At 44.9% G+C, this 18,355-nt stretch overlaps 1 protein-coding gene across 2 annotated transcripts in view; it reads left to right on the forward strand.

The window, feature by feature from the left end:
• ICE2 (interactor of little elongation complex ELL subunit 2) overlaps positions 1-18,355 on the forward strand; it is a 268,772-nt gene that overhangs the window by 194,520 nt on the left and 55,897 nt on the right. For both annotated transcript variants that reach the window (XM_073619024.1, XM_073619025.1), the window contains exon 13: positions 4,052-4,136. In XM_073619024.1, coding sequence (XP_073475125.1) covers positions 4,052-4,136 — 85 coding nt within the window. The remainder of the gene's footprint in view (positions 1-4,051; positions 4,137-18,355) is intronic.

An 18,355-nucleotide genomic window follows, 5' to 3' on the forward strand; every position in this document is an offset into this window, starting at 1 on the left:
GACTGCATTTTTCTTGAGCTTTTCTTGCACTAAAGGTGCCAATAATGGGCAACAATAAATTCATATTCATTTAAATTGATGATATTAATTAAAAAGTCGAATATAATACAATTTATATTTAAAAAAATATAAATATTTTTAAAAGCTGTCATTTTCGGTATCGGGTTTCGGCCTAGTGCATCCTTCATTTTCGGTACTAAAAATTTCCATTTGGTGCACCCCCTTTTATAGGGTTCTGTACCAATGAGAATATAAATTCTGCACTTTTCCAGGGAATACATGCACAGCCTTCTTCACATGGAAGTGCAGGTGTGTGTTAAGGCTTGTCTGTAGAAAATGTCAGGCTCTCCTGAGGGAAAGGCACACCTTTCCTGAACACTGCACTGGCATCCTCTTTACTCCTCCATCAGTGCTGCCCTGACATTTTTATAGAAGGTGTGCCTGTTTAATTTTCTGCATGTAATGTTCATGTTCTGTTTGTAAGAAGTATTATAGCTAAGCTTACACTTACTAGTAAAAATCACATTAGTTACCCATTTATGATGCCTTGTAATGATAGGTGGCCTGTCAAGAAATATTGTATCTCAGGGATAAACATTGTTAGTTTCCGCTGCAGCAATTTATGACTCACTAGAAACTTTAAAGCTACTGTCAATTTTGTTTTGATGGGCAAGCTGATGAAGGGGAGAAACCCTTTCCTTAAAGCTCATTTTGTTGTGTTCCTGTCTGTACAAAAGAGTAACCCTCCAAACAAAGATAAACACTGCCACTTCTATGTAGTGTGGTCAACAATTCCGCCTTCCTGTCCTCCTATACCCAAGACCTTTTAAAGGGCAAGTAAACCTTGAATCCTTTGCCGAGATCTGCGACCCTTTTTTTTTTTTTTTTTTTTTTTTTTTCAATCAAATAACCTACTAGTGCCATGTGGTGCAGAGGCCCAGCAGTTAGCTAATCGTTGGGTTCTAAGGAGGAAAGGATCCTTGCCACTTGACATTGCTTCCACTTTTCTTTACTGCAGTTAGATAAATATATGTCAATAGCCTGTCCTAGTCTGTTATTGGCTGGTGAAGGGGCAACACAGATTCTGTGCTCTGTTCCTATCACTCAGCTCTTTGTACTAGATTAAAAAGATTGTGCAATGTGGTAGAGCATGACTACACAACCTTTTTCACATTAGGTGTTGTTGCAAAGCATTAGACAACCGACGTGCCAGTGAACAATAGCACATTGTAGTCTTAGGTTGGTTTTGCAGACATAGGTTTACTGCTAAAGGCAAGGTAAATGCAATTGTTTTATACTAATTAATGATTTTAACTTGGCATTAGCAGTACAACTATGAGTGCAAAAAATGAGTAATTTGTACACATGCAAACCATGTTTAAGCCCAATGTATGCACTTCAGACCTCCAGATAGATCACCCACAATGCATAAACCTCAAAACCCAGAACCGCTCCAATGCATAAACTCAGAACCTTAGATCAGATCCAGTGCATAACCTTCAAACTACAGATCAGGCCCAGTGCGTAAACTTCAGACCTCCGATCAGCCCTAAACCCTGTAGGTATGTGGGCAAGCTGCTTCCGCACAGCACCTCAATATCCTCACCCACTGACAGTAACATCAGAAGCACTGCCTGGGTACTCGATGCAGGTTGAGGTTGTTTGTGAATCCAAGAGGATGACTGTTCTATAGAGGTGGAACAGCGGGTGCCTTGTCACAGCTTAGCAGGACATTCTGGCTCTAGTAGTACAACACAGGCTGCACATGACATAAGAGGAGAGAGAGGACAAGAAAGTACTTTTCATACAGAATACTGATGATGGGGATGTCGCATTCTGTAGCCTACAGTCATGGGACATGGATTTAATACAGAGTTGTGAGACCACAGGAGTCCTTGGCATTTTTAATACCCTTTTACCGAACAATCACCCACAACCCACTTTGATCACCTACCTCCCTTCACCCTCCTCAGATGAAAGCCTTTGAGAATTGAGGATGCTACGAATGTGACTGCCCAGCAGAGAGGGGTAGGTCTGGTGTGGGTTCTGAAAAGTGAAAACATTGCGCCAATGACTATTGTATGTGCTAATTAAGCTGCTCCTCAAATGCTGTAGGTGCTCTACTGTGCAAAGTGTGTATAGTGTTGGTAGGGGGGCGCTGTGAATAATAGATAAAAACCTACATATAATACATTGTGAGCAATGAAAATGAAATAAATATATATACACAACAATACATATGATGGATCATTGAAAGTGTGAATAGTCCATATTCAGTGAACTGTCCAAATAAAACGTGATTATTCCATCAAAAGGTGTAGATATCCTCCACCGCTTAATAGACATCCAATGACACCCAACGTGCTCATATAAGATAACCTGCTCACCAGACAGCAATGACTGCTTTAGCTAAAAAGAAGGTGAGAAATCACTAGTGCTACAATCTTGCAGCCTGGTGTGGAATCTTGGACCTTCCAACCTGTTCTCTCCTCTCCACCACAGCAGATATGAGATAAAACAAGGAGAAACCAATAGCGTATTATTGCTTAGTTTATTTAAAACAAAAATGCCTGCTTACATTGTTTCGTGCCTGTGTCCCGGCACTAGGAGATTATTGGCCAAATGGAAGCCGCACTCTGCCCTGCTCGCACTGGCAATCGGCGTGCGTTCCACCGCCGCTGGAGGTAAAACCGAAAGTGACTTGACCGGAAGCCACCTCGATGTACGTTTCGACTGGTGCTGGTTCTATGAATGATGTCAGGGAGGTGTTTGGGCCAGGCTTTAAATTTGACAGCCTAGTACGTTGTCAGTGCAAATGGTATTGCGCCCTGCCCAGGCAGATGCATTGGGGGTTGCTAATGCCTCTGACAGATAAAAAGATTGCAGTACTACTTAAAAAGACATTTTAACATTTTTAAAAGTAATTGGATTAAATGTTGGTCTGCCTTAGAGAGGACTGATCTCTGGAAGTTGTGCCCAACAAAAGGTAGGCGGCAAAGAACTTGTAGCCACTATTGCCCGTGGGCTTCCCACAGCTGATCTTTTCTCATTACTGACTTGCCATGCCTTGCTCTGCACTGTGTCTCTGTGTGGGGGCGGCCATCTTAGCATAAACAAGTATTTGCTTCCCCATGTCAAAACCTCCAGCAAGAATAGCATTGTGAAGCACAATAGTGACATCACCAAACTTAATTCCAGATGTCCTAAAACTATCAGTCAGAGGCAGCATTGTCTGAAATTCATACTGCAGATATACCAATTAGCAATACCATTATGACCACTGTCAGGTAAAGCGAATAACGTTGATCATGTCATTCCAATGGCACCTGAAAGTGAGTGGGATATATTAGGCAGCAAGTGAACATGTTGTCCCTGAAGTTGATATGTTGAAAGCAGAAATCATTAGTAGACCTAAGGATTTGAGCGATGTTGACAAGGGCTAACTTGTAATGGCTAGACAACTGGGTCTGCAGTGGTCAAGACCTACCAAAAGTGGGCCAAGGAAGGAAAACCAGTGAGCCAGCGAAAGGGTCATTGGGCAGCCAAAGTTCAATGAAGCAAAGGCTGGCCTGTGTAGCCCTATCCAATAGAAGAGCTACTGTGGCCAAACTGCTGAAAAAACTAATGCTGGTTCCGCTAGAGAGGCGTCAGAACACACAGTGCATCACAGTTTGTTGCATTTGGGGCTGAGTAGCTGCAGACTGGTCAGGGTGCCCATGCTGACCCACGACCACAGCCAGTTAAACACAAACTAAATTGTTAAATACGCATTTTAAAATTGGTAAACATTTTAAAACTAGTCAAACATGGTTTCTTCTGGTGCCTCATGTAAGGCCAGCCATTGTGACTCGGCTATGCTTTCTGAAGTTGAAATAGTTGAATACAGTGCTTAGTCTGGAAATATTTAAGAATAAATATAAGGCTAGAAATATGAGCCTTTGTGGGATGTTGAAAAGTACACTCCAGCAACCTCTTGTATTGCTTGCTCTTTCATTGTTTGAGGTTTTATAAACCTAGAAACCTAAAAAAAAAATTCCCTCCTATTGTTTAGGTCACGTGGATGCCTTTACTTCAAAGTTCTTCATGTTAGAAGAGGTCACTGCACAAAAACTAAAGGAAAAAGTCAGCACCTTCAAGTAAGTGTGACTGTATTGGTTTTTCTTTTGTGGTTCCGGGCTGTATTCCTATTTGCTGTGTAGTTTTGGGTGTACCCACTCTGGGGTGTTGGAACTCTTCCTGTTGCATCCACAGTACTCTAAAATACATGATTCCCCAAAATAAATGATGGGGTCTTCCTCTGACAATGATGCTACAGGGGAGAGGAATCTGGGAGTTGTAGCAGGGACTGCTTCAGAGACTAGCGCTGCCATTCGCAAAAAAGATCACACAGAATGCAGCACTGTGTGTGTCTATCGGTGACTGCTTTTACATATAAACAGTCTGGCCGATGGATGACACAGAGCTGCAGCGCAGAGTGATTTTTTTGGTTTTATGAATGAGCGACTAGTGATGTTGGGCTGTGCTATACAAACCTCTGACCCAACATTGCTGATCGCTCTTTCATAAAAGTCAAGGCCCACACGGCCCTGTAGTTGTTTGTGATCCATTGGCCGGAATGTGTAAAAGCTGTCCTGATAACCCTATAGAGCGCTGCAGCTTGTTCATTCATTCATTTAATAGTAAAAGGCCCTCACAGCCAAAGCTCTCTGGAATCTTTTGCGGTTATGAATGGACAAGCAGAGCTGATTGTCCTTTCATAATAGAGATCACTCAGAAATGGACGGGACTCATTATTGGCTGTACCTCCCCCCAACAGGAACTCCCATAATTTGGGTTTGAAAAAGGGGGTGAAACTAAAGCCAACATAATGTAGTGTGTTTGGGGGACTGGGTCACTGATCAGAATAGGACCAAATGCTATATATGCACTTTGTCCCCTGGGGAGTTGAATAAAAGTACCGTATTTATCGGCGTATAACACGCACTTTTTCCCCCTTAAAATCAGGGGAAAATCGCGGGTGCGTGTTATACGCCGATCCCCTGCGATCCTGACCTGTCAGATCTAAAAAATCGCCGACCGCGATTTGAAAATGGCGCCGCCGGCGCCGACATACACAGTGCCGGTCCTCGGCTCTTCTCGGGCACTTTCGGCTTCACTCGAGCGCAGCCCGAACCTAGCCGAGTGTACTCGGCTAGGTTCGGATAGCTCCGCTCACCGTCGCGCCCATCCCGAGTGGAGCCGAAATTGAACGAGAGCCGCCGAGAAGAGCCGAGGACCGGCTCTGTGTATTTCGGCGCCAGCGGCGCCATTTTCAAATCGCGGTCGGCGATTTTGAAGCTCAGCGAGCTGCAAGGCTGCACTGGGGCAAGGCTGCACTGGGGCAAGGCTGCAATGGACACTGGGGAAGGCTGCACTGACAAGGCTGCACTGGGGCAAGGCTGCACTGCGAAGGCTGCAATGATGGGCATTTAAATGTAAGTTTTTTTCCCTTCAACTTCCCTCCTAAAAGTTTTTTGTTCCTTAAAATTCCCTCCTAAATTGGGGTGCGTGTTATACGCCGATAAATACGGTACTTCTTTAATGATCTTGAAATTTGTGGAGACTAAAAGATTTAAGTGACAAGTTTATATATGTGCATGTTTCCAAATTTGGCTCTGTTCACTGAGAGCTGGCTGCATATTCAGCAACACTCTGTTACCTCCCGTTCACACTACTGGGATTTGTGGTGCTTCTACTGTTGTGCTACAATGCATAACAATAGAAATCAGATTATTCTATATGATGCCGGTTCACACTCATGCAGTGTAACTCTTGAAAAGGTGCAGGGGCTTCTTTTCGTGCAACATTTTGGCCCCTGTAGACGTCCAATGGAAACACATTGAAAACGCGAGTACATGTGTTTTAGCACATTTTTATGCATAACAACTGGCTCTCTTCTCCGAGAAACATCCACTCTAAAGCCTCATACATACGCTTAGATTTTCGGACGACCGAACGTCCGTTTTTTGGCATGCTAGTCTCATGTCGAAAGTAAAGAGGTTACTCGCAATATGAACATTTTCGTATGACAGAAGACAACGTCGGAAGTGACGTAGTGTGTTGAATAGTTTTGTATGTATTCTTTTGTTTCTGAGCATGCGTAGTCTTGCTCTTAAGATTATTTTATGACGAAAACCATACTAATGAAATGAAAATTGGACATTGAGTTCACATCCGACAAAAATGTTATAGTATGCACATCCAGTTTTGTCTGACGAAAAATCGAAATCGGCTGTCAAAAGCACCGTACTAACGATCCGAAAATCGACAGCTCATCGTACAAATTTTTCCATCCGATTTTCGTATCATGTGTACAGGCCTTGAGACAGACATTATACAATTTTCCTTTAGATGGACCAAAACCACAAAGTATTAGGTCAAACCTAAACACTTTTTCAATTTGTATGTAATCAGGCAGGCACTTGCACTACATAGTTGAAGGTAAAGCTAAAGGAAATGGAATAAGAAAATTGTATAATGTATGACCAGCTTAACCAAGCTGCAGACAAAATTTAGAGTGCAGGCCAGACAATGCTGGATGCTGATACATGAAAGGACTTTGCTCTACAATCCCAAAAAAACAATAATTACAAGGGTTGCTGCAAGGGGAATGACATTATTCATGCAGTTTTAGGCTGTGGTCAGATAGTACAGCTACACACCACAGCACAGAGGAAGCAGATAAAAAGAAGAGGTCTCCTTATGTCACAGGAGATTTTGCTTGTTGGCCAAAATAAAAACACGTGAAGTTTGAATAATACATCAAAAACAAGTTGAACACCACATGATTTTACAGGAGTATTTGTGTCAATGGCTGGCCACATGCAAAATTGTGGTAATATCTGAGATGAATGTACAGTGTTGTGGATGTAGGCATCTTCATTTGTTAGCATTTGCAAAACAAACATTTTGACAAAACAAACATTTTGCCCTATTTGGAGAGACGTGTGCCTTATAGGCTGGATTCCCTGTGTGGTTGAAGGTGGCAGTCTACTGGTCTATAGTCTTCTACCTCCCAGGGGTTATGCACCATCGTTCTGAGGGTTAACACGCATGCTGGTGACAGACCACTGAAGAGTAAGTGCACATGTGCTGGGTACTTGCAGCTGAGGGATTAATTCACATGAACATTAGAAAACAAAGCATTAGAACAGTTTTGAGAGCTAAAGCACACACATTGGCTGCTGAGGGGGTTAACCTACATGAGTTGAGTGCTGAGGGTTAACATATCTGAGGCTAAGCACTTTGAAATCAAGGCTTGAGGAATGGGCGGTGAGGGGTTATCACATATGCTGGGGACACTACACTGAAGGGTTAATGCTTTTATGGATGTGAAAGGTTTAATGCTTTTATGCTTGGAGACAGGTCACTGATGGCTTAATGACACATACTAAATATTCGTCACTAAGTGGTTGTATATGCTCTTAAGCAGCCTGCATACATTGCAGAAGGTTCAGTAAGGAGTTAATGTTTTTAAGCTGGGTTTAGGTGGCTGAGGGAATAATGGTCATTCTCTGGAGGTTGATCACCAAGCGTTTAATACACATACACTGCAGATTGGCCACCAATGGGTTAATACATACTGCAGACTGGTCACAAATTGGTTAATATCCATACTCTGCGGGTGTAAAACTGAATAGAGAGCTCTGTGTACTGAAAGGGCATCTCATTGCTGATATAGATACTGGACGTGATTTGCATTTGCTGGGGGCAGGATACAGAGGAAAGCCCAATGCGTGTCCTAACACACACACCCAAAAATCATGGACTACATACAATCTACAGTTACTGAGAAGCAATGAGAAACTTACCTTTGCAGAGGTGGGGAGGGCAGAGACTGATGCTGATTTCAGCTGAGTGCAAAACCTCAAGGTTGTTTGTGCTCATTGCATGATGTCTGTGGGGAGGACATGGACAGTGTTAAGTATACAATTCATAGTGGTGTGACTGACTGCAGACTGAGAAGTTTTTGGAGGATAAAATAGAGAGATTTTGTGCTGGATGTGGAATATTTCAATGTAAAGACCAATGTGCTGGTGGAGGGATACAGGGGAAGAATATATGTGTGTTCAGTGCCTTGCAAAAGTATTCATGTTTTGTTGCCTCACAACCTGGAATTAACATGGATTGTTTGAGGATTTGCTTCATTTTAATTAACAGAACATGCCCACAGCTTTGAAGATTTTTTTTTTTTTTTTTTTTTTATTGTGAATACAATAACAAATAGGACAAAATAACAGAAAAAGTTAATGTGCATAACTATTCACCCCCCTAAAGTCAGTACTTTGTAGAGCCACCTTTTGCGGCTATCACAGCTCCAAGTCGCTTTGGATAAGTCTCTATGGGCTTGCCACATCTTACCACTGGGTTTTTTGCCCATACCTCCTTGCAAAACTGCTCAAGCTCCTTCAAGTTTGATTGTTTGCGCTTTGTGAACAGCAATCTTTAAGTCTGACCACAGATTATCTATTGAATTGAGGTCTGGGCTTTGACTAGGCCATTCCAACACATTTACATGTTTCCCCTTAACCACTTCAGCCCCGGAAGGATTTACCCCCTTCCTGACCAGAGCACTTTTTACAATTTGGCACTGCGTTGCTTTAACTGCTAATTGCGCGGTCATGCAATGCTGTACCCAAACGAAATTTGCATCCTTTTCTTCCCACAAATAGAGCTTTCTTTTGATGGTATTTGATCACCTCTGCCGTTTTTATTTTTTGCGCCATACACGGAAAAAGACTGAAAATTTTGAAAAAAAATTATATTTTCTACTTTTTGTACTAAAAAAAAATCCAATAAACTCAATTTTAGTCATACATTTAGGCCAAAATGTATTCGGCCACATGTCTTTGGTAAAAAAAAATGTCAATAAGTGTATATTTATTGGTTTGCGCAAAAGTTATAGCGCCTACAAACTAGAGTACATTTTCTGGAATTTACACAGCCTTTAATTTATGACTGCCTATGTCGTTTCTTGAGGTGCTAAAATGGCAGGGCAGTACAAAACCCCCACAAATGACCCCATTTTGGAAAGTAGACACCCCAAGGAAATTGCTGAGAGGCATGTTGAGCCCATTGAATATTCATTTTTTTTGTCCCAAGTGATTGAATAATGACAAAAAAAAAAAATTACAAAAAGTTGTCACTAAATGATATATTGCTCACACAGGCCATGGGCATATGTGGAATTGCACCCCAAAATACATTTAGCTGCTTCTCCTGAGAATGGGGATACCACATGTGTGGGACTTTTTGGGAGCCTAGCCGCGTACGGGGCCCCGAAAACCAATCACTGCCTTCAGGATTTCTAAGGGCGTAAATTTTTGATTTTACTCCTCACTACGTATCACAGTTTTGAAGGCCATAAAATGCCCAGATGGCATAAACCCCCCCAAATGACCCCATTTTGGAAAGCAGACACCCCAAGCTATTTGCTTTAAGGCATGTTGAGTTCATGGAATATTTTATATTTTGACACAAGTTGCGGGAAAGTGACAAATTTTTTTTTTTTTGCACAAAGTTGTCACTAAATGATATATTGCTCACACAGGCCATGGGCATATGTGGAATTGCACCCCATTTAGCTGCTTCTCCTGAGTATGGGGATACCACATGTGTGGGACTTTTTAGGAGCCTAGCCGCGTACGGGGCCCCGAAAACAAATCACGCCTTCAGGATTTCTAAGGGGGGGGGGGGCATTCCCTCCCACTGCTTGTAAAAGCAGTCTAGAGGCTAATTAGCCGCTAGGATTGCTTTTACATGAAAGCTGACCACTGGCTGAAAAGAATGATACCAAGATGATACCTAAACCTGCAGGCATCATTCTGGTATAACCACTCAAAGTCGTGACTGGCGTACCTGAAGACAAAAAAATGGTTAACAATAAAGCACAGTAAAAAAAATTGCATACCTGAAAGCAAACATGATAAAACATAATAACAATAAAACACTGCAGAATAGAATACAGTAAAAAAGAGCAGAACAATAGAGAGAATAGAGAGAGAGAGAACAATAAAACGACAACTATTTTTTTTTATTTTATATTTTTGTTTGTTTTTATTTTTTTTTTTTTTTACACTTTCTTTTGTAACTGTAACTTTTATAACTGTAACCGGTTCCAGGTTCGGGTCTCTCAAAATGCGATGGCATCTTGGGAGACCTTGTGAAGTGTGCCTAGTCTGTGGAATGCTGTACCCTACGCTAATACTCAACTAGTGAATGGTAGCGTTCAAAACAGTCACCAATGCAAAGACCAGGATTGTCAGGACAGGAGGGACAATAATAGCGGGTGTCACGCCTATATCCGCGCTTGCTGCAGACACAACATCTTTTTTGAGGGGGTTTGTTGGGTAGGGGTACTCGGGAGGACATAAAGAAAATGCCTCTCATGCAGCCGACTGCATTTGGTTGGGGATGTGAATGGGGGAATTACGGGCGCTGCAGAAGCGGTGGGTTCCCAATTAGGATTGGCGAATGCAGCAGGAAGGGCATTATGGGCACGACGGGCCTGTGTTTGTCTTTTTGGTGGCAGCAGGACACTACTTGTGCTTGCCACCTCACCAGCTTGAACTGCACTTATGGGACTCGCCACGTCGCCAAGTGTTACTGCAGTGCTGGTTTGACTACGATCGGGGTGTACAAGGGCGCTGGTGCTTGCCAGTTCACCAAAACGCTACCAAAAAAACAGTTAGCGATCGCAGGGATCAGGCCTGACTCTGCGAACGCTGCAGTTATGCGTTTAATGTTTTGTAAGTGACAGTGATCGATCGATACTGCACTTGGGTGGGCTGGGCCGGGCGGAGGGGCAAAACGCAGGTGCTAGCAGGTATCTGGGCTGATCCCGCTAACACTGCGTTTTTGGGAACCCTAAACTGCTGGGGACGCTAGTATAGATCTGATCGGATCAGATATTGATCCGTTCAGATACTATACCACTAAGGGAGGTGTACGGTGCGTGCGTGGGTGTTAGCGGTACTGGCGCTAATCTGACGCTGCCTGGGGCTGGTGCTTGCTAGTTCACCAAAACGCTACCAAGAAAACTGTTAGCGATCGCAGGGATCAGGCCTGACTCTGCGAACGCTGCAGTTATGCGTTTAGTGTTTTGTAAGTGACAGTGATCGATCGATACTGCACTTGGGTGGGCTGGGCTGGGCCGGGCGGAGGGGCAAAACGCAGGTGCTAGCAGGTATCTGGGCTGATCCCGCTAACACTGCGTTTTTGGGAACCCTAAACTGCTAGGGACGCTAGTATAGATCTGATCGGATCAGATATTGATCCGTTCAGATACTATACCACTAAGGGAGGTGTACGGTGCGTGCGTTGGTGTTAGCAGTACTGGCGCTAATCTGACGCTGCCTGGGGCTGGTGCTTGCTAGTTCACCAAAACGCTACCAAGAAAACTGTTAGCGATCGCAGGGATCAGGCCTGACTCTGCGAACGCTGCAGTTATGCGTTTAGTGTTTTGTAAGTGACCGTGATCGATCGATACTGCACTTGGGTGGGCTGGGCCGGGCGGAGGGGCAAAACGCAGGTGCTAGCAGGTATCTGGGCTGATCCCGCTAACACTGCGTTTTTGGGAACCCTAAACGGCTGGGGACGCTAGTATATATCTGATCGGATCAGATATTGATGCGTTCAGATACTATACCACTAAGGGAGGCGTATGCTGCGTGCGTGGGTGTTAGCGGTACTGGCGCTAATCTGACGCTGCCTGGGGCGACGCATATCACCGCCGGGCGATCAGGGGGCTAAACCTTTATTCGGTAATAAACGGCGGGTGCCCTGACACTATAAAAAATAAACGAACTAACCAGCGTCAACCGTAACGGTTATACGGTGATCAGTGGTGAAAGGGTTAACTAGGGGGCAATCAAGGGGTTAAAACATTTATTAGATAGATTATGGGGGTCCCTGTCGCTATAAAACGCTGACGGCGAACCTAAATATTTACCTCCCTAACTAGCGTCACCAGTGACACTAATACAGCGATCAGAAAAATGATCGCTTAGTGACACTGGCGACGGGGGGTGATCAAGGGGTTAAAACTTTAATAGGGGGGGGTTAGGAGGGTATCCTAGACCTACAGGGGGCTAACACTAACTGCCCTACCACTTCTAACTGTCACAAACTGACACCATGCAGTAATCAGAAAAAAAAAAAAAACACTGCTTGGTGTCAGTGTGACGGGGGGGGGGGGGGGAGGGGTGATTGGGGGGCGATCGGGGGTGTAAAGTGTGCCTGGCATGTTCTACTGTGTGTGTGTGTGTGTGTGTGTGTGTGTGTGTGTGTTGGTGCACTCACATGTCTTCTCTCCTCGGCGCCGGAACAGGAACTGCCGACCTGAGGAGAGATGACATCACATCCTCTGCCTCTGTGTACTACACAGAGGCAGGGGATGATTGTCATTGGCTGGGAGCGATCGCGAGGGGGGGGGCCACGATCAGATGGCCTCCCCCTCATCTCTAAACGCTCCCAGACAAAAGCCGACTGCCGCTGGCACCGGGGGGGTCCGATCGGACCCCCCGCCCGCGGGAAGGCAATCACGTACCAGGTACGTGATTTTGCCTGCCCGTGCCATTGTGTTCACGTATATAGGCGTTAGGCGGTCGGCAAGTGGTTAAACCACTCAAGTGTTGCTTTAGCAAAGTGTTTGGGGTCATTGTCCTGCTGGAAGGTGAACCTCTGTCCTAGCCTCAAATCACACACAGAGTGGTACAGGTTTTGCTCAAGAATATCCTTGTATTTAGCACCATCCATCTTTCCCTAAACTCTTACCAGTTTCCTAGTCCCGACTGCTGAAAAACATCCCCACAGCACGATGCTGCCACCACCACGTTTCACTGTGGGGATGCTGTTCTTTGGGTGATGTGTTGGGTTTGCGCCAGACATAGCGTTTTCTTTAATGGCCAAAAAGTTCGATTTTAGTCTCATCAGACCAGAGCACCTTCATCCATACATTTTGGGAGTCTCCCACGTGCCTTTTCGCAAAACTCAAAACGTGCCATTTTGTTTTTTGCTGAAAGTAATGGCTTTCTTCTGGCCACTCTGCCATAAAGCCCAACGGTGTGGAGCGTATGGCTTATTGTCGTCCTATGTACAGATACTCCAGTCTCTGCTGTAGAACTTTGCAGCTCCTCCAGGGTTACCTTAGGTCTCTGTGCTGCCTCTCTGATTAATGCCCTACTTGCCCGGTCCGTGAGTTTTGGTGTGCGGCCATCTCTTGGCAGGTTTGCTATTGTGCCATGTTCTTTCCATTTGGTTATGATAGATTTGATGGTGCTCCTGGGGATCATAAAAGATTTGGATATTTTTTTTATAACCTAACCCTGACTTGTACTTCTCAATAACATCGTCCCTTACTTGTTTGGAGAGTTCCTTGGTCTTCATGGCAGTGTTTGGTTAGTGATGTCTCTTGCTTAGGTGTTGCAGCCTCTGGGGCCTTTTAAAAAGGTGTGTATATGTAATGACAGATCATGTGACACTTAGATTGCACACAGGTGGACATTATTTCACTATGTGACTTCTGAATGTAATTGGTTGCACCAGAGCTTTTTATGGGCTTCATAACAAAGGGGGTGAATACATACGCACATGCCAATTATCATTTTTTTTATTTCTGAAAAATAGTTTTATGTATATGTTTTTCTAATTTTACTTCAGCAACTTAGACTATTGTGTTCTGATCCAGCACATATAATTCAGATTAAAAAAACATTGAACTAAAGGCTGTAATGTGTAACAAGCTGAGGTGAGGGAGGAGCCGGATGTGGGCGGGACTCAGGTGCCGATGCTGAGCCCGGGAAGCCTGGCATCCCCTTAACCGTGATGCAGGCTTCAGATTGCTCACGGTCCTGCCTCTAGCCTGCCTCCGTACCCCCCCCCCCCCCCCGACATGCTGTTCTCGGTAGCGAGGAGTCTCGCCGAATGTGGAGGGCACGCTGAGCCTCCCCTGACGCAAGCCGGTGCTAGATGGGCTTTCGTGGAAGCTGAGAGGCAGAAGAGAAAGAGGGAAAAGCACAGATCTGTTCAAAGGACCCTAAAGTAGTGAGAAACAGCTCGATATGCGATCCAACGGCTGTATGTGCAGGTGAGAGCCTCAGGCGCGAAAAAAGGAGACACACAGCTGGTAAGATTCTGCTTTGTCCTAACCCGACCAGAACGGTAAGTGAATTCTATGAACTTCTAAAAGAACTGCATGTGAATCTTTCCTGTGCTGGTCACTGCCTTTCTGCTATATTATTTCACCGCATATGGAGTAACAATCAAAGGAGGAGATTTTTGTCTGGCAAAGCCTGGTAATATAGTAATGTCTGTGGACTGACAACGATGCAGGCAGTGTAATGATTAAGGATCTGAGTAGTTGTGTAGCGGTGTGACATGCTTGGCTAGGTGTCCCTTTGGGGGTAGTCACTTCTGAATCAGTGGTGACAGTCAGAAGCAGGCTACACTACGCTCCTTGTAGGAACTGTAAAAAGATTCGTAAAGATCCATGCGCATGGAACGGGCACTTGCCAGCCCCCCCACTCCCGCTGGAAACGAGGCTTTCTGGCTATCACCGGTTTCCAATTTATAGGGTGAAAATTACATGCTAAATAAAAAGTTCAGTCAAAACGTAGCTGCAGAAAGAAAACCTGAGGGACACTAACTGGCGGGAACAGAGGGTAAAGTGATCCACGTGTATAAATATATTCCCCTGTTTTGTTTTCTGTTCTTTTGTGCTTTTTTCTCTCTCTCTCTCTCTCTCTCTCTCTCTCTCTCTCTCTCTCTCTCTCCTTTTTTTTTTCCCCTCCACCCCCCCCCACCCCCCCCCCGCTTGCCCTGCCCAGCTTTGAAGCACAGGGCCCCCCAGGTGCGGACTCTAGGTGGGCTGCTGATGCTTGGTCGACAGACAAAACCCACAGTCTAAACCCACATTAGAGCAGGAGTGCCCTTGTGCGGTAGAGGGTAGTGCCCCGGGGATTGGATGTGGACCGGCGGGGTCACAGGAAGAGAAGGGGAAGGAAAAAAAAAAGGCCTCTAGTGAGAGGTGGGCGCGCCTTGGGGCCTGCGGAGAGAGTGGGGTAGATGAGGAAGTGGTGAAACCGCAGTCCCCAAAGCAACAGGGCCCTATTCGTTATCACTAAGAGGGGGCCTGGGAGAACGGAGGGAGGGGTGAGAGAAAGGGGGAAGACAGGAAGAGGCCAGAGAAGAAGGCAAAATGAGAGGTAAATCAACAAAAGGGGCAAACGCTAACCCGCCTAGAACAAGTGCAAGCCCAGGAACTATCAGAAAATATATGGTAAACGATGGCAGTAAAGATAGCCCGGGTAAAACAGGGACCAAAAATAAAACCCCAGAAGGTACATCAAAAATTGGGACATGAAGACAGTTGGCTGATACCGAAATTCAACCTCCTGGCAGCGAGGTAGTGGAAGAAACGTCTGTAGAACCCCAACAGAAAAAACACCTCCCTACCAAGGGAGAAATGGCAGAAATGTTCGCCAAATTGGAGGCGTCAATTAAAGAGGAGATCAATACCGTACATGAGAACATGAGCCACATTCTAAAAAGAGTGGAGGAGGTAGAAAATATAGCGGACAAGCAAGGGGTGGAAATAATAGACCTGAAGCACCAGATGGAAGCACTACAGATAGAACAAAGAAATATTAGGTACAAAATGGAGGACCAAGAGAACCGCAGCAGAAGGAAGAACCTCCGGATTAGAGGCCTCCCTGAGACGCAAGGCGAAAAAAAACTTGCAAGAAAAAATGGAAGCAATCTTTAAAGATTTGATAAATCCAAATGATGCAAGCTATAAACTAAAATTGGACAGAGTGCATAGGATCAGGAAGCCGGCGGAAATCAGGGGAGATGTCCCGTGCGACGTTATCGTTAGATTCCACAATTATCAGGACAAGGAGCAGATCAACGTCAACCTAAGAAGAAATCAGCAAGCGAAATATGGAGAAACTTAGAAATTTAGATATCTTCCAGGATCTGGCTGCAGACACCCTTATTAGGAGAAGAACTTTGAAACCATTACTAGAGGTACTAAAAACGCATGAGGTACAATACTCCTGGGGCTTCCCTGCCTGTTTAATTGACCGCAAAGAGGGCCGTATGCTGAGATTTCCGGAGGAAACACAAAAATTCTGTAAGCGTTTAGATATCCCCCTAATGGAGATCCCGGGATGGTGGGAAAGAACAGCTAACCAGGAGCCCATAGAGGAGCTAACTGCATGGAAGCCTATAATCAAAGCAAAACGATCTTAGGGGTCGAAATTAATGCCGACTTAAAGGGACTCCAAATTGGCTCCTTGACATTCCCGCAGTTGACGAAGGACTCAGGCGGGGGGGCGTGTTGGGGGGGGCGGGGGGCACAGATGGGACTGTTCAATCTCCAATCTAGTGAGGAGGTATCGGCACTTGACTAGGCCTAACCCGAGATAAACACGACACTACCTGCCTGGAGTTTGCATGTTCTCCCTGTGCCTGTGTGGGTTTCCTCCGGGTACTCCGGTTTCCTCCCACACTCCAAAGACATGCTGGTAGGTTAATTGGATCCTGTCTAAATTGTCCCTAGTATGTATGAATGTGAGTTAGGGACCTTAGATTGTAAGCTGAATGTGAGTTAGGGACCTTAGATTGTAAGCTCCTTGAGGGTAGGGACTGATGTGAATGTACAATATATATGTAAAGCGCTGCGTAAATTGACGGCGCTATATAAGTACCTGAAATAAATAAATAAATAAATAAACCTCTGGGGGGACAACCGGGGGCTAGGAGGAGTTGGAGGGCCACGGTTTTGCTTTGGGCACACGAGAGGCCCGTTTCCCCCCACAATGTTTGGAGGGGTGGGGTGGGGATCTGGGGGGTGGGAGCGGCAGGGGGGGTTGGGGGGTGAAGGGAGGGGGGGGTTGAGGGTGAGAGGGATGGTAGGTTAAAGAAATGGAGTTGTGGGCCTATCCCATTCAAAAAAAAAAAAGCGAGAGAGGATTTCTAGCTTAAAAATTATTTCTTATAATGTTAGGGGCTTGAACTCCCCCACTAAACGAGCCAATATCTTAGGTGAACTGAAATTCCTGAAAGCCTAGGTGGCAGTGCTCCATGAGACACACTTAAGCACTAGCAAGTGCCAAAAAATCTTCTCTAGAGACTTTCCGGTATGGTTCTATGGTGATACACCAATGAGGGGGGCAAGGGGAGTGGCCATAGGGTTTGCCAGAGGTTAGGTTTGAGCTAGAGGAGAGATTGGCCGACCCTGAGGGCCGATTTCTCTTCTTAAGAGGAAAAATCAATGGCGCGGAGTGTTCTCTGGCAAACATTTATGGGCCAAATAAGAATACACATAGATTTGTAATAAGCACCCTGGGCCATCATTGCGGGGGACTTTAATCTATGCTTAGAGCCCGTAAGGGATTGTACGTCGCATGTCCGGGGGACAGGTGGAGTCTGGGTAGGCAAACTTAAAAAGAAGCTGCACCAACTCCAGCTGGTAGACGTATGGAGCATGCAAAACGGGAACACAAGAGACTATACATTCTACTCCCCCTTGCATGCAACGTACTCGAGATTAGATCTCTTTTTGGTCGAACACCGGCTGCTGGAGGCGGTCACAGGGGTGGTTATTGGTAATATGACATTCTCTGACCATGCATCGGTGTGCCTACATATAAAAATATGGGAACCCTGTTCACAGGGTACAGGTTAGAGATTGAATGAAGACCTGCTCCAAGATAAAGAGATTTTGAAGAGAATTAAAGAAGAATTGTATCTGTACTTTAAAACAAACGTCCCCGGGGAGACCACCGAGGCTATAGTTTGGGAGGCTCATAAAGCATACATTAGGGGAATACTAATGATGGTAGGGTCAGAAAGGAAAAAGAGAATGATAAAAGAAAAGAAAGCGCACTCTAAAGAAATCCAAGAACTAGAACAGCAACACAAATTATCAGGAAAGAGGGAGGTGTGGATAAGTTTACAAAGGAGAAGAGAAGAGATGAGGGCTTTAATGGAGCAGGAAACGCATAAAATCTATAACTTGGTCAAAAAAGACAGATACTTTTAAGGAAATCGGGCAAATTATTAGCCAGGGCCTTGAAAAAAAAGAAAGACTAACTTTTTTGAGAAAATAAGGTCCAAGTCAGGGGAAATTAAATATAAAACGTGTGATGTTGCAAGAGCGTTCCAAGAATTTTATGGAGAGCTTTACGCGATAAACTTAAATAACCCACACGAGGCTAACAGAAGCAAAAGAGAGGAGAATAAAAACTTCTTAAAAAACGCATGCTTACCTAAGATAGCGGAAAGCGATAAGGTCATCTTAGACGCTCCGATA

Source organism: Aquarana catesbeiana, linkage group LG03 (genome assembly GCF_042186555.1).
Source record: "Aquarana catesbeiana isolate 2022-GZ linkage group LG03, ASM4218655v1, whole genome shotgun sequence".
Taxonomy (NCBI): Eukaryota; Metazoa; Chordata; class Amphibia; order Anura; family Ranidae; genus Aquarana; species Aquarana catesbeiana.